The 14937-nt window shown below is 40.6% G+C and overlaps 1 protein-coding gene across 1 annotated transcript; it reads right to left on the bottom strand.

Annotated features, from left to right (window-relative positions):
* Positions 1 to 646: 646 nt before the first annotated feature.
* bace1 (beta-secretase 1) lies at positions 647 to 13869 on the bottom strand. Its single transcript, XM_037776179.1, has 9 exons — positions 13123 to 13869; positions 8300 to 8388; positions 7905 to 8121; positions 6951 to 7088; positions 6719 to 6853; positions 6509 to 6610; positions 6136 to 6285; positions 3154 to 3325; positions 647 to 2162 (listed from the first exon to the last, which is right to left on the bottom strand). Exons 1-9 carry the CDS (start codon positions 13459 to 13461, stop codon positions 1924 to 1926), a joined length of 1581 nt encoding a protein of 526 aa, XP_037632107.1. The 5' UTR covers positions 13462 to 13869; the 3' UTR covers positions 647 to 1923.
* Between the last annotated feature and the right edge of the window lie 1068 nt (positions 13870 to 14937).

Genomic DNA, 14937 nt, shown 5'->3' with positions numbered 1-14937 from the left:
ATTGTTGTAATATTATGACTTTCTTTCTCATAAAGTTATGACTTTATTCTCGTAATAATATGACTTTTTTTCTTTTAAAGTTATGACTTTATTCTCGTAATATTACGACTTTTTTTATCGCAAAGTTATGACTTTATTCTCGAAATCTCCAATTTTTTTCCCCCTCAACGTGGCCCCTACCTAACTGCAAATGTTTTGCGGCTCCAGACAGATTTTTTATTTTTTTGCCTACAATGGCTCTTTTGATAGTAAAGGCTGCCGACCCCTGGTCTAAACCATGGTCTAAACATGAACATGAGTGGTCTAAGCTGCAGAGTATGCACATTTCTTAAAGTTTATTCTCCTGGGATCTTAGTTCGTAAAACATTTATTAGAAACAGCTCTGTAATGGCCTAAATATCACCAAGAATTACATTTGAAAGTGTTTTATTGTGGAGTTTCTGCCTTTGGTACCCAGACTATGCATTTGCTTTTTCTAAATTATTTCCCAACATTACATTTACGGGGGAAGACGCTAAATCCTTGTTCATTTTTCATAACTTTTTTAACACTGAAATGGTAAAATTCAACAATGAATGTCAGTCTATAAGTTAGTTTCGTGGTTAATGTTTTGTTTTGTGTGAAGAAATCAAAATGACGCCACATGTTACAGTTACAATAAGTACTTTATTGATTCCACAGTGCTGCCAGCGCCTGACAGATAAATATACAGTTCTGAGTTTATCTATTTACAGCTTGCTGAGAGACAATACAAACTGTCCCTTGTAGACATACATAACGTTCTTTAGTGTATAACATACATTGGGCTGGTTTCCTTGTCCAAGCATATATGGTCCCCATTGAAAGATGTGGTGAGTTAGGCTGTTTCTGTGTCTGTGAAAGAAGCCCTATTAAGTCTTGGTTTGTTAACATGTAATGTGTTGTTACATGTGCAAATCATCTGATGGTGCAGCAGTAGGATAAGCAATGTGTGTATGTGTCTGCACAAATAGAAGATCTGGAATGCACAAATTTTATTTACAATAGATACATTTAAGCTATCAATATAGGAAGTAAAAGTGACATCTGATACTGACTGTGTTCAGTAGTTTCAGTTTCACACGAAGCAAAACTGATTTTATGCAATAAATGCTGTTACAATCTGATATTTCATCAAACGTACCTCTTTATGCGTACTTAATTTGCAGAATGCTTTGCTGGCAAAATAGTGTAATTTCATAGATGCTATTCATACTCAGTAGTATCTTTTTAGTTTTCATAAGTATCATCTTCATTAAATCTTTCGGTATACTCTTCACTTAACAGTACAGCTGTGCACACAAACAGGCATGCTCACACATATCAACCTTGTTTCATTCACTCAAAAGCCACAAACAGCAGATCTATAAACACCCACATTTAACCTCATATGTTCATATCATACCATAGCAAACCACGTCCGTCTACATGATGCATTCCCATCTTGTATTCACATCCAGGTTGTGAGTTGCTTCATTTAGCCATGTTTGTAAATGATCTCTTTAATTTTCACCAAACCCCTCCGTGCAGAGCTCTGCATCCAATACACCTCTGTAGTCTATTTATACACTATTTATAACAAAGAGCTGATTTTTTTTTTTTTGCATTTTCCCACCTCTCGCCATGCTGTTCTGCATAGGTAGTTCAAACAGGCAAAGTTGACGCGGATGACGCCAACTTTCTCTTGTCTGTCCTTCAAGTTAGTAATGGCTCTAGTTATCCTCAAATGCTCTGTTCACTGTGTATTCCGCGTTTTCTACACTCTATGATATTCCAGAAAAACCCTCTCTTTCAAAAGCACCAGCATTTTGTAACAACGTACTTCCCTTTTAACACAATCCATCCCTGCCCTGCGTTTCAAGTGTAGGTCTCCACGACTCCTTTTGTCCCCTTTCTTCTCCCCCTTCACTTAAGGAGCGATATGTCGTCAGCAAAGTCCCCGTGTGGGTGGATGCAGCGGGCGAAGCGCCACTGGCACACCATGAGACACAGCGGCAGCATGAAGAGAGCGCAGATTCCCGCCATGATGTAGGCGATGGTCATGAGAGTGGACTCGTCCGTCTGAGGGATGTTGTAGCCACAGTCTTCCAGGTCGACGCCATGAAACGGGCCTTCCACAGAGGCTGTGCGATACTCATCATGCACTACAAATGGGAGAAGGGAATTGTTGGTATTTGCGAGACACAAAGATCATGATAACAGATAGCATGTTACTATTAGCCTGCTGTAAATATGTTAGGTTCTTAAATGAGATATACTTAAAGGGATAGTTCAGTTGAAGTGGGATTGTGTGAGGTGCTTATCCATAGTTAGTGTATTACCTACAGTAGATGACGGTCGGCATGCCCCCAGTTTGGAGAAGCAGACAGGAGTTACCGCACAGAACAAAAGCAACGTACTGCTGTGGACAGGGTCGGAAGCAAAACATATTGCTGTCAGACAGCGGGGAACTGATGCTATTGTACCCATATATGGTCTTGCCAAAGCCACCAAATTCCATTGAAAAAAACAGTAATTTTACTTCGCAGAACACGGGTTTTGCTGGTCTAGATCATTAACTCCAAATCAACCAGTCGAGGCAGCGGTAGAACAGCAACTCTCATGTTCTGTGAGGTAAAATTACAGTTTTTTTCAATGGAGTCTTGTTGCTTTGGCAAGAGCATAGATAACGGCTTCAGTTTCCCGTCGGAAACATAGACTGTATAGCTGTCTGACGGCAAGGTAAACTGGTGAAAATATTCTAAACTTAAACTGATATTGATTTTTTTAGGTGGGCCTTTCTTTTAGGTGGCTACAATACGTTTTGCTGCCGACCCCGTCCACAGCCGTACATTGCTTTTTCTACCGTACAGTTACTCCTGCCTGCCTCTCCAAGCTGGGGGCGTGCCGATCGTCATCTACTGTAGGTAATACACTGACTATGGATAAGTAACTCATACAACCCCACTTCAAAACACCTGAACTATCCCTTTTTATCCATCCTGCACATATTTTCTTCCTTTTAGGTAGTCACTCAATCCCAATACTTCTTTCTATGAGCATCCATATTTCTTTTTTCATTTAACACTACAAACCGTGCTGATTCTCCATCTCCCTCTTTCCCTGCACACCCCTCCACCCTCTCCTCCTCCTCACCATGGCAGGTGCTGACAGCAAAGCCGATGCGTTTCTTTTCTCGGTCGAAGACCACATAGAAGCCCTCCATTATGACGGCCCCCATCACTGTACCGGTGCTGGACTGGGACACGGCAAACTTGTAGCAGTCCTCCTGGGCTGAGGCCACGTCCTCTACTGGCCGCAGGTATTGCTGCATAAATAAATATGAAAAAAGAAAAATCAAAGGAGCAGAGTCACGGACACGAGAAGGGGTAAACACACATCCTTGTCGAAGCGCTCTGCTCATTTGAATGTATAGCCCTCACTCTGAATGTATGTAGTAGTGTGTTGTACTGAATTATGAACAGGGTATTACTGTATAAATCCCTGTGAAATTATATGTGGATTGTTTTTAAAGGTACACATTAACACTCCCAGTGTTATATTTCCTATGTTTGCTACATTTCCTGAATATTTTCCTGTGATTAGATATGTTGTAATGTAGAATTCGTAGGGAATTTGTTTAATTTTACGAACCATACTGTGTTTTTTTTTTAGAAATTTCTTGATATTTTTATTGTTAGTATTTAGTTGATGTTTTACTAATAATAAGTAATATTTTTTGATTGATTATTTTAGATGTTTGCTTTTTTTCAATTAGATTCTTGATAGTGTTTTCTTTTGCTAGTTAGTTCAATTATTTTCTTGTCTAGTATATTTAGTTTTTGTTTTTGTATTGTTTGTGAATTGGGTAACGTTGTGGGCATTTGCAGTTATATATGAGGGTGGGCAGGTATAGGACCAGCATGCACCTGGGTGGGCCTCTGTTTCTTTGCCAGAGCAAGAGAGGCAGCGATAGCCATGATTTTTTGTTCTTTCGTTTGCTTGTTTTTTTGAGAAATAAATCAAAAGAAACAAAGAAACTTTGCATGGATAATGTACTCTTTTGCCTGTGTATATGGTACATCAATGGCCCTTTGATTTAAGTTTGATTTATTATGCTCTCTTCCTTCCCCCCTTTTCATCCTGGACCTTTGCCTGGTAAGGCACTGAGCACATTTATGTAAGAGAGATATAAATACACTCTTCATCAATGCCTGAGAAAAACTAGGAACATATTAGAATAAAAGGCCGTGTCTGTGTGCTTACTTCCTGTTTATGTTTACCAGAGTGGAAGAGTGTTTTTGTGCAGCCTATTCAAGTGTGGTTGGGTGATTGTGCGCTTTTATATATATATATATATCTATATATAGATATATATATTTATATATCTATATATCTATATATAGGTTGATTATGACATTGTCATGTCCGGTGTGGTCCTTGTCCACGATACGACACAACAGAGTATAAATATCAAAGGTGTTATAGAAAAAGAGCTGTCATTACATAGTTTGTCCACCAGAGAGCACTGACATGTTTGTTTTGCATCTGTAAAAGGCCCCACTCAGTACATATCTTGGTCACAAACAATCCTTTATAACATAATACATAATATGTGTATGTGTTTGATATGTTTATTTTAAAAATGTGAATATCAGCTCTCAGTGATTATCATGTTAACCCTAACCCTCCTACTTCATCTTTGACGTTTTCCTGTACATAGGTAGAGTCGGTGTATATTCTATACATGGTGATTTGCTGTTCTACCTGCGATACAAGTTACAGCAGAAGGCAATGAAAGTGAAAACTTTTCTCAAGTGTTTCATTCTGCTGTCAGCATCAAGGTCACCAGTCCTCCCACAGATTTACAGCTCTGAACCTCGTTTCTAAATCTCACTGTCAAATATCCTTCATTCCTCCACCATCAAGGCCTTTCTGAGTGGCTTTGAATAAAAAACGCTTAATTACTTTTCAGAGCTTTATGAAAAGCTTTAGAAAATATATTCAAAGGAAATTCTCTCTGAAATGTGGTCATTATTTTTTTCTCCTCATGGTACCTCACCAGGCTTTCATCTATTGAGACTACATAAAAGAGTATGGCTGAAGGATAGGGTGACTTAATGTAAACAGACTTCCTGTAGGAGGGCAGAGGGTGATGAAAACTGCATTTATTCAGGATTACAGGCAGGCATTGAAATCAATTAAGACCTCAGAGTTGCAGAGGATTTACATGACTCACAGTAATGAGTTATTTTCATTGCCATTAAATAAATATCAAAAGTTCTTACAGAAACTTGGCAAAATAAACACTCTAAATGGGTCCCTTTGTATTTCCTATAGCAATAGTTGTTAATGCAGAAGCTGACAGGAAGTACATTTGGACCAAAGCTGTTGCCCTAGCAACAGAATGGCAATGACAAGGTCTATAGACTGAGAGGGTAAATCAAACACCTCTCTCCAAACACTATTTAAACCAGTTACATTTTATAGCACTGGACAAAAATGTAATTTTCCCATCATGAATCCAGGTAAAGTAAAAATAGTAGCTGCTGATGATTTGGAAATGTTATGTTGATGTTGATTTGGAACAAATGTTATCACAAAGTCGATCCGTGACCTGAAACATGAGTGAACTTTATGCAACCACATTCAGTTCCAGTGCGACATACTGGGCCTCAAGCAGGAAGCGCCACATTAACAGGTTTTATTTTTGTTCGTATCCACGATTTGTTCTTATTCTTTTAGTACCTGTTGATTTCTGGGATTCATTAATGTTTTCTTATTTTTGCTCTTCTCTTAGGTGAGAGAAAATTTTACAAGTGGTCAAGAGCACTCTTACCAAGAGAAGAAAAAAACATCTTGTTTTCAGTCCACAAAATCACATCTACTTTGTTTATTTGCACACGGCACGACACCTGCCCTATAAATGTTTAAGCGGTGTTACCTATGCTCATAATAAACAATCGGCCACACTCCTCCAATTTATGATCAAGTGGGATTCATCATTCAGCACATCTGGGCAAGAGCAGATCTGGATGGTTAAGAATGTTTGGTGCATCTGGAGTTGACTACCAAATTAAGAGAAAATATAAGAGAGCTTTAAGAGAATGTTGCTCCATGAGGCCGACTGTGCGTTACCTGCGGTAGGATGGAGATTCTGAAGGACTGGTTGTGGTTCTCACTCATCAGATAGAGGGAGATGAGTGGGAAGATGTGCCAGGGTGTAGTGCCCGTCTGCCAACATACCAGCTGCTCCCCCAGCCAGAACCCAGAAGGAAACTGTTCGGTCTGAAAAACAAGGTCAGGAGGACATTCATTCTTTCCTTTCCTCATACCCGCTCACTACAAATTAGGGTCATGTGGTCATGAGACTGGAGCTTATCCAGTAGGTGTCTGTGTGTGTTAATAGCGTTTTGTTATAAGTACGTAATGACTGGGGCAGCAACAGAGGAAGAAAATAAATTAGAGATAATAATACAGATATGAAGGGATCTATAAGGTAAGGACTGACCGCAGAGGCTGCTTCAATAGCCTTGACTGCAGCCTGGAAGACTTTTCTAGGCAGTCGAAGGTTGGTGGTGCCACTGTCCACGATGCTCTTATCATAGTTGTACTGTAAAAGACGGACAAACAGTCGCCTGTTATAAATCTCTTCAATGGCTTTTAGCATCAGTGATTAACCATGAAATCATTCTTTCTTTGTTTATCTATCTGATCTTACCTCTTTACAGTCCATGTTGAGGTCCTGTCCATTCACCTCAATACGTACGATGATGACCTCATAGTACCACTCCCTACGGATGGGAGTGTACCAGAGCTCTCCCACGTAGAGCGATGGGTCCACTCCTCCGATGATCTAAGAGCACGGGGAAAGATATAATCCAGAACTGGCTCCAAATATGACAATACATGATTTGTGTGTGTGTGTGTGTGTGTGTGTGTGTATGTCTCACCATGCTGCCGCCAACAGTAGCGCTGCCCAGGGAGTTGTTCTGGGTGAAGCCGGCTCCACACAGCTGGAGGGAGAAGAGGTTGGGGACGGGAGTCTGGCGAACCAGAGAGTCAAAGAAAGGCTCCAATGTCTCGTCAGGCTGGAAAGAGAGAGAGAGAAGTAGGATAGCTCTACTGGCCAAACTAAGCTTAAGATTAAACAAACCTCATCCTTCTCCTGACGTATCAGCATACCTTTTGTCAAATCAGGTTTCATCCTGCCATCTCACATTCCCAGTGAATACAGTGGTATTATTACTTTTCTCAGAAGTAAATACTATAGTAATAAACTATTACAATTTCAACAATATTAAAAAAATATATATATTTAAAATATTTTTTAGTTATATATCCAAAAATTGGGTGTTGCTTTTCTTATCACATCCTCCAAATGTGAAGTTGAATTTGAATTATCAAAAAACGATATCCCTCATCTAATATCATCATAGTAATCACCATCTTACACCAGAATAGGAATTCAGAAAAGGACAAAAAAGGAAGTGAAGTACAGTAGGGCTGCAACTAACGATTATTTTCATTATGGATTAAAATGTCAGAAAATGTTTCCCAAAGCCCAAGAAGACGTCCTCGAATGTCTTGTTTTGTCCACAACTCAAAGATATTCAGTTTACTGTCATAGAGGAGTAAAGAAACCAGAAGATATTCACATTTAAGAAGCTGGAATCAGAAAATTTTGACTTTTTTTCTTTAAAAAATACTCAAACCGATTAATCGATTATCAATAGTTGGCGATTATCTTAATAGTTGACAACTAATCGATTAATCGATGCAGCTCTACAGTACAGTATTCTCACCAGTCTTTAAACTACCTCAATTCTCACAAGAATACCCCTATTTGGCTTTACAGATGATACACAGGAGAGATTTGGAGGGACCAAGCGATACGCTGCTCTTACCCGGGCTATATCAGCATAGGCCAGTCCCAGGATTCCCTCCCAGTTGGATCCATTGATGAAGAAGCGATCCGACTGGGTGATTGCAGCAATGTTGGCGCGCAGCGTGGCGTTGGGGCCGTGTGGGACAGAGACCAGGTCGGTGCCCAGCTCCCCCTCCCAGCGACCCTGGGTGTAGGGAACATACACACTCCTGCCCTGGTCACGGTACGAGCCAGAGCTGTGAACGAATGGTGAGACAGAGACATTATTATATCATTCATATATTTCAATCTTTTTATGTGTAAAAGCATTGTCACATAATTTTATCCAGTTTGATATAATTCATTTATCACGTAAGACCTCAATGAGGAAAGAAGAAGCTGAAACATGGCTCCTTTTGTAGTGTCTCTACTCACAGTGAACGATGGTAGTATCTGCGCAGGAAGGGATGAGCAGCTGCTCCGACAGCAAAGTTACTGCTTCCTGTATCCACCAGGATGTTCAACTAATGACACAGAGAGACAATGGAAGAGAGAGAGAGAGATTTATTAAATATATGCTGTGTGCAAAAATCAATAGGTTTGTAAAACAGATGCTTGGGTTACACTGTGAAATTGATTATGTTCAATCTCTGAAGGGCAACTTTAATCTGTAGCTTTGCTACCTTGGAGACAGACTTGGAAAACAATTTTCTGTGTTGGATTTTTAATGTGTGCTATTGATATCTTTATTTTTTTATACTTGTGTTCTTACTGGCAATTCTTTGGCTGATTTTCCCTATATTACAACAAGTAGTCAGCCTCACCTCCCGTCATTCTCTGTATCCATTTCTCTTCCCTTGTAGTGTCCTGTGCTGTTTCCTGTTGCCCTAAATGTCCTTCTCCGTCCCCTCTCTGTCTCCACTCCAACCCTCCACTCCTCTCAGGTTGCCCATTCTACTCCCTCCCTCTCCCATCTCCTCCTCTTCTGTCTGCATCTCTATGTGAGTATCATATTTTGCACAATCAGTCAAAACAGTTAGTGAATGTGTGAATGGAACACAATGGCAGGTGGCGATGAAGACAGAAATATACAATACCAACAGTATATGCATCATGTTAATTCAATTTTACACGTCTATACACTGCTGTATGCCATATATCACAGGTAACATTTATGTTTTCATTTTCTTTCTTTGTACTGCTGCTTTAATACATACTAGTCTATTTACAGTATGTTGTGAGTCATACATTTTAATGCACTTAATACATTTTCATTCATATGGTTCTAGTTTAAGGGATAGTTCAGGTGTTTAGAAGTGGGGTTGCATGAGGTGCTTATCCATAGTCAGTGTATTGCCTACAGGAGATGACGGTTGCCACACCCCTAGTTTGGAGAAGCAGACAGGAGTTATGTACTACGGAACCAAAGTAATGTACTGCTGTGGACGGCAGCAAAACTTATTTTAGCCACCTAAAAGAAAGGCCTACCTAAATAAATCAATATCAGTTTAAGTGTACGCTATATTTAGAATATTTTTGCCAGTTTACTTTGCCATCAGACAGCTATACAGTCTGCGTTTCAGACGGTGAACTGAAGCCGTTATCTATGCTCAAAGCAACCAGACTCCATTGAAAAAAACAGTAATTTTACCTCACAGATCACAGGAGTTGCTGTTCTACTACTGCCTCGGTCAATTAGTTTGTTAGTGTTATTGTGGGACTTTGGTTAGTTCGGATTCACCAAAGTCACACAATAGCCCAAACAAACGAACCGATCGAGACAGCAGTAGACCAGCAACCTGCGTGTTCTGCGAGGTAAAATTACAGTTTTATTCAATGGAGTCTGGTGGCTTTGGCGAGAGACACATACTGTACTATTTTACTGATTGACAAATCAAAGAGAATATGTGGTACAGAAACACCCAAACAGTTGAACAGACAGGCAGCCATACAGCCACAGCAAGCTGTTCAATAATGGATTGGCTCTTTAAATATCCAGGGAAGTGCTACTGTCTCTGGGGCTGGGCCTGAAAGCCCAGAATAAATACGGACTCTCTCTACCTCACTTTGTTTCTAACACACACATACATCAATGTCAATGATACACACACACGTGCCTGCATATGCTGTCCCTACATACACCACTACTGTCATAGTGTAATAACGCTGTACACATCTTCCTCTCTAGGGCATCATTTTGCTGACTGCTCAGGACGGATCTAAAGGCTGCATCCTGACACTGACTGAGACTTCATGTCTTTCCCTGCTCTGTCGCTCTGTCTTCCTGTCCTCCCTGGCAGAGTGCCTGTCTATTCCAGCCATTATATTTGCCCTTCCCCCTCGACTATAAAGGAGAAATCACCTAGTGGTTACCAGAACACACCGTATCTGAAAGTTACTGTAATTACTTGATGTAATTTAAAACACTTTGCATCTACCAAGTATCTCAAAGTTAAATTCAAGGTCTTTTATTACTTTTGCTATTATGATAATTTGATTTAAAGACTATTTACGCAGCGACTGATAAATCATTTTACATAAAGCTTTATTTATCTAGCTGCATGGGGCTTTTAAAGAAAGAAATACATTCAGATAATTTGATTCAAGATATCTTAAGACTTATTAAAGGCCTGCAAATCAGTGTGTTGTTATGACATGGATATCCTGACTGGTCATTTTAATGAATGAGATGGTCAAAGACCCCTGAGCAGCACTTTTCTGCTGGTTATATAATACACAAGTCTGTGAACTGCTGTTTTTCACTGTGCTAAAGGCGTACTCGACGACCTTGAGACCATAAAAAAAGGGAGGATTTCAAAACCAAAGAGAGGGATCAAAATTAGAGCTTCAGAGACTTTGTTTCCTGCATTCTGGTGACTTTTAAAGAATTAAAAATAAAATAACAAAATAATAAGTTCACTGTTGTTATTTGATAACCACTAATAAATAAAACAATTTGTATAGGGGCAAGTAAAAAAAAAAGAAAAACATTAAAGCTGAAGTAGGCGCAATAGGAGCAAATATGATTAGAAAAGGTTATTTTTATAAAACAGTTGCTATATCGTGACAGTAGTTCATGAAACAGGTAACCTGAAAGAAATCATGTGCCTTTGTGTCCTCCGGTGCTCCTAACGGCATCTGCAAGATTTCACAGACCGGAGGAAAACAAGCAGTCTGCTGTCCATCTACTGTCTATGAGAGCCGGCTGTCAATCACTTGCGAACTCCGACCAAACGGTCAAACTAGGCAGCGCTGATCAAATATGAATCAATATTATGTTACGTCAATGCCTATTTCTCGCCTAAAATGTTTTCAGAAACGTCTTGTAGTGTACTGTTTGAGCACAGCCAATAGGAACGCGCTCTCTCTGAAATGACCTGTGATTGGTCAAAGTCTCCCGCCACGGGCTAGATTTAAAGCCTGAAAACAGAGCCATGAGGAGGAGCAGAAGTCTAGTTATCTCTCAGAACATTTGAATTACAATATGCTGAAAGGTTATTATGGAATTTTTGCCAATGATGCCAAAAATATACTGCCTACTGCCACTTTAATATACCATTATCTCCTTTCTTTTCATAATGGATGGTCCAGTGTATCCTATGCTAAAAGAGGTAAGAAAGGAAGCATTGAAGCACTTATCCTTAGCCTTTAGAGAATTCAACCAGCTCTTATCATGGCTGCAATCAGATACTTCCGGGTCATTTCACTCAGTTAGGAACCTTCCTCAGCAAAAAAAGACTTTTTGACCGCAGCCCTACTTAGCACCCTCCATCTATCCCTCATCATCTCACTTTTATCTCCCTCTTTCCATTTGTTTCCCTCCTTTTCTCTCAAACTCATTCTCTCTCACACACTTTCTCTCTCTCTTCTTCTTTCATTCAATCCTTGTCCCTCGTCTCCATCTCTCTCTCTTGTCGTTTGATTCATTTCTTTTTTTTCACTCCCTCCCGCTCTCATCTTCTTCTTCTTCTTCTCCTCTTCTACCACCTCATCACTTTCTCTCCCTTCCTCTATCCATCGCCCTCTGCGTGCCAGCCTGTACACCGCAGCTGCACCCAGCTGGCACTCCTCACTCTGCAGAATTAATGGTTCCATTATCTGTCTGTATCATTCGGTCCTTTCTCTCACATCACACACACACACACATGGGCCATCTGTCATTGCAGGGCCATCAACAGTATTGGACAGTAGCCTATATTTGAAGTACTTTTCCATCAACTTTCTTTAATTTTGCATTCCATATTTGTGTGTTTTTTGTGTGTGTACTTCGTCTCAATTCATTTGTTTTTGTGATGATAGTGTGTCAGATAAGATAAGATAAGATATTCCTTTATTAGTCCTGCATTTGGGAAATTTGCAGTGTACCGCAGCAAAGGGGATAGTGCAAAAAACAAGATGCATCAGCTAAAACAGTAAAACAAAGAGCTAAACAAAGTGTAACAAAAATATGAACCATTTAAATAGAAAGAAGTATAAAAATAGGAGCAGTATATACAGTATTGACAACAAACAGATTATTAACAAAATTGCACAAGTGGAAAATGATATTGCACAGTGAGAATGAATTAATGAATGAAATTCCACCTGAAAATATCAGGTTATTGTCAGTTTTTGGTGTGCAAGTGGTCTACTGGGAGCAGTGCTGGTTGTGTAGGCCAAAGATGCATGATGATATAGGCTGTACAGGAGTGCTTTGACAACATATTTAATCATGCAAATAAAAATATAAAAATAGGAGCAGTATATACAGTATTGACAATAAACAGACTATTAACAAAAATTGCACAAGTGGAAAATGATATTGCACAGTGAGAATGAATGAATGAATGAATGAATGAATGAATGAATGAAATTCGATCTGAAAATATCAGGTTATTGTCAGTTTTTTGGTGTGTAAGTGGTCTACTGGGATGCATGATTATATAGGCTGTACAGGAGTGCTTTGACAACATATTAATCATGCAAATAAAAGTATAAAAATAGGAGCAGTACATACAGTATTGACAATAAACAGACTATTAACAAAAATTGCACAAGTGGAAAATGATATTGCACAGTGAGAATGAATGAATGCATGAATGAATGAATGAATGAATGAATGAAATTTCACCTGATAAGATCAGGTTATTGTCAGTGTTGTGGTGTGTAAGTGGTCTACTGGGAGCTGGTTGTGTAGGCCAAAGATGCATGATGATGATATTGGCTGCACAGGAGTGCTTTGACAACATATTAATCATGCAAAATAAAACCTTTCTTACCTTCTGCGGAGGAGAGCCCACGGACATCTCTACGTAGTATCCCTGACCGGACTTCCCACGCAGGTTGTCAATCATGTCCACGAAGCTGATGCCGCCCGCTGCCGCTCCTGCTGCCGCTCCTCTCCGCCTGCGCGCACCGTGCTTCGCCGCGTTGCCGCGTTCGGCGGCAGGTGGCAGCAGGAGCGGCAGCGTCGGCTGTTCGGCTAGAGCGCCTTGCCGCAGTGGGACGCGGATGGCGAGAGGCAGGCCCGAGGATTGACCGCTGCTGCTGCTGCTGCTGCCGAGCAGACACAACGTCGTCCATACAAACAGACCTGTCTGTAACGTCGACGCATCCATGTTGAAATTATATTTTTGGTATGTTTTGACTTCACGACGCTTCGTTCAGTTTGACGCTCACGCGGCACAGGCGAAGAGATCAGTTGGTGATGATTCTAAAGTATAACGGCTAAAACCATGATGGCAGTTTGTCGGTGTTCTCCCGCTCATCCTCTCGTCAAAACGACCGGAACCATCGTCAGTAGGCAGGCTGGCCGGCGGGCTACCGGAATCCGCATCCCTTCTCCTCCTTATCCAGCTATCCAGACCCCCGTTCATTCAGTTCGCTTCTCTGCCTTCCAGTCTTTCACCTCCTCCTCCTCCTCCTCCATCCACCATCCAGCCCGCTGCTGCATCCTTCAGAGAGGCGAGAGAGCGAGCATCACCAACGGTCAAGTTAAGATGTAACACCACACGACTTCCTGTGAGTATTTTCAAAATAAGACCAATGAACCCCAAACTTTTTTCAGAATTTTATTTCAATAAAAGACATATATATATATATATGGAATACAAAGAAACAGCACAAAAAAACGACAAAAACAAAAACAAAAAAAACTTAAAGCCAGAGGATCTCAATGTCCATTCATTTTAAAGGGACTGTTTGTAAGAATCAGAATTGCTTGTTAACAGTGACACCTGTGGCCGTTAAGTCAACGAAAGTCAGCATCGGGCTCGCAATTGCTCACTCAAAACAGTGAGGTGACACACGTCAGCTAAAACCACAATATCACTCTACATTTCAGCTGCTTGGCAGTAATGTTAGCTGACCAGACGGAGGTCTCTCCATGAATCACTGCTGATCCTAGTGTTGGCTTTTCGGCTGAAGCAGGAAAAGCGGGTCGGTGCCGGGGCTTAAGCAGGAAGAGAAACGTTATCGCCTCCTGACTGCGCCCGCAGGGAGACACCAGAGTTTTGGTCGGAGACGATAATGTAACTCGTTGCGGAGCTCCGTCACTTCACAAGACACGGGAAACCTCTGTTGGTCTGGAGGAGCTGAAGCATTTATTTCTGCACAAACGTCCACTGTACATTCAGTAGATATTCTCAGAGCTACAAAGTCTCCTGCAGTGTGTAGCGCGCATGCACGTCTAGAGGTGAAGCAAGACAGCGAGAACGCACAAAGCGTGAGTGAAGACAAGCAGGCAGAGGAGCAGAGGCTCCGGCCACATGCAAGCGCGCATATGCGAGCGTGCATGGGATCCCGACCCGGTAGATTTATACTTGTAAAAAGTTACAAAAAGTCCCTTTAAGTCTTTTCAGAGTTCAAGAAAATGTCCATCCTTTAAAATATTGAGATACTCTACAGCTTTTTGGTTTTCGACATTTTCAAGTAAGGTACCTTACTGCTTGAGTTCAACAAGAAACCGACGAAAGCAGGGTCAGACCATTTCAATTTGTGGATATGGAATTTACCAAGAATAATCAGAAGCTGAATTATATAGGTAATGTTGCTATCCATCCCATAAAACACAAAATATAACATCACATCAAATA

The sequence above is a fragment of the Sebastes umbrosus genome, chromosome 7 (assembly GCF_015220745.1).
Source record: "Sebastes umbrosus isolate fSebUmb1 chromosome 7, fSebUmb1.pri, whole genome shotgun sequence".
Taxonomy (NCBI): domain Eukaryota; kingdom Metazoa; phylum Chordata; class Actinopteri; order Perciformes; family Sebastidae; genus Sebastes; species Sebastes umbrosus.
The sequence above is the reverse complement of the archived record's forward strand: the minus strand, read 5'-3'. Positions and strand labels throughout refer to the sequence as shown.

What these genes read in the sequence shown, in the direction of transcription:
- bace1 (XM_037776179.1), bottom strand. Translation starts at nt 13,461, where the DNA reads ATGGATGCGTCGACGTTACAGACAGGTCTGTTTGTATGGACGACGTTG. An exon ending in CCTATGCTGATATAGCCCGG is followed by an intron (nt 7,089 to 7,904) that starts GTAAGAGCAGCG and finishes CTCTCTTTCCAG; the next exon opens with CCTGACGAGACATTGGAGCC. An exon ending in GAATCTCCATCCTACCGCAG is followed by an intron (nt 3,326 to 6,135) that starts GTAACGCACAGT and finishes TTATTTATGCAG; the next exon opens with CAATACCTGCGGCCAGTAGA.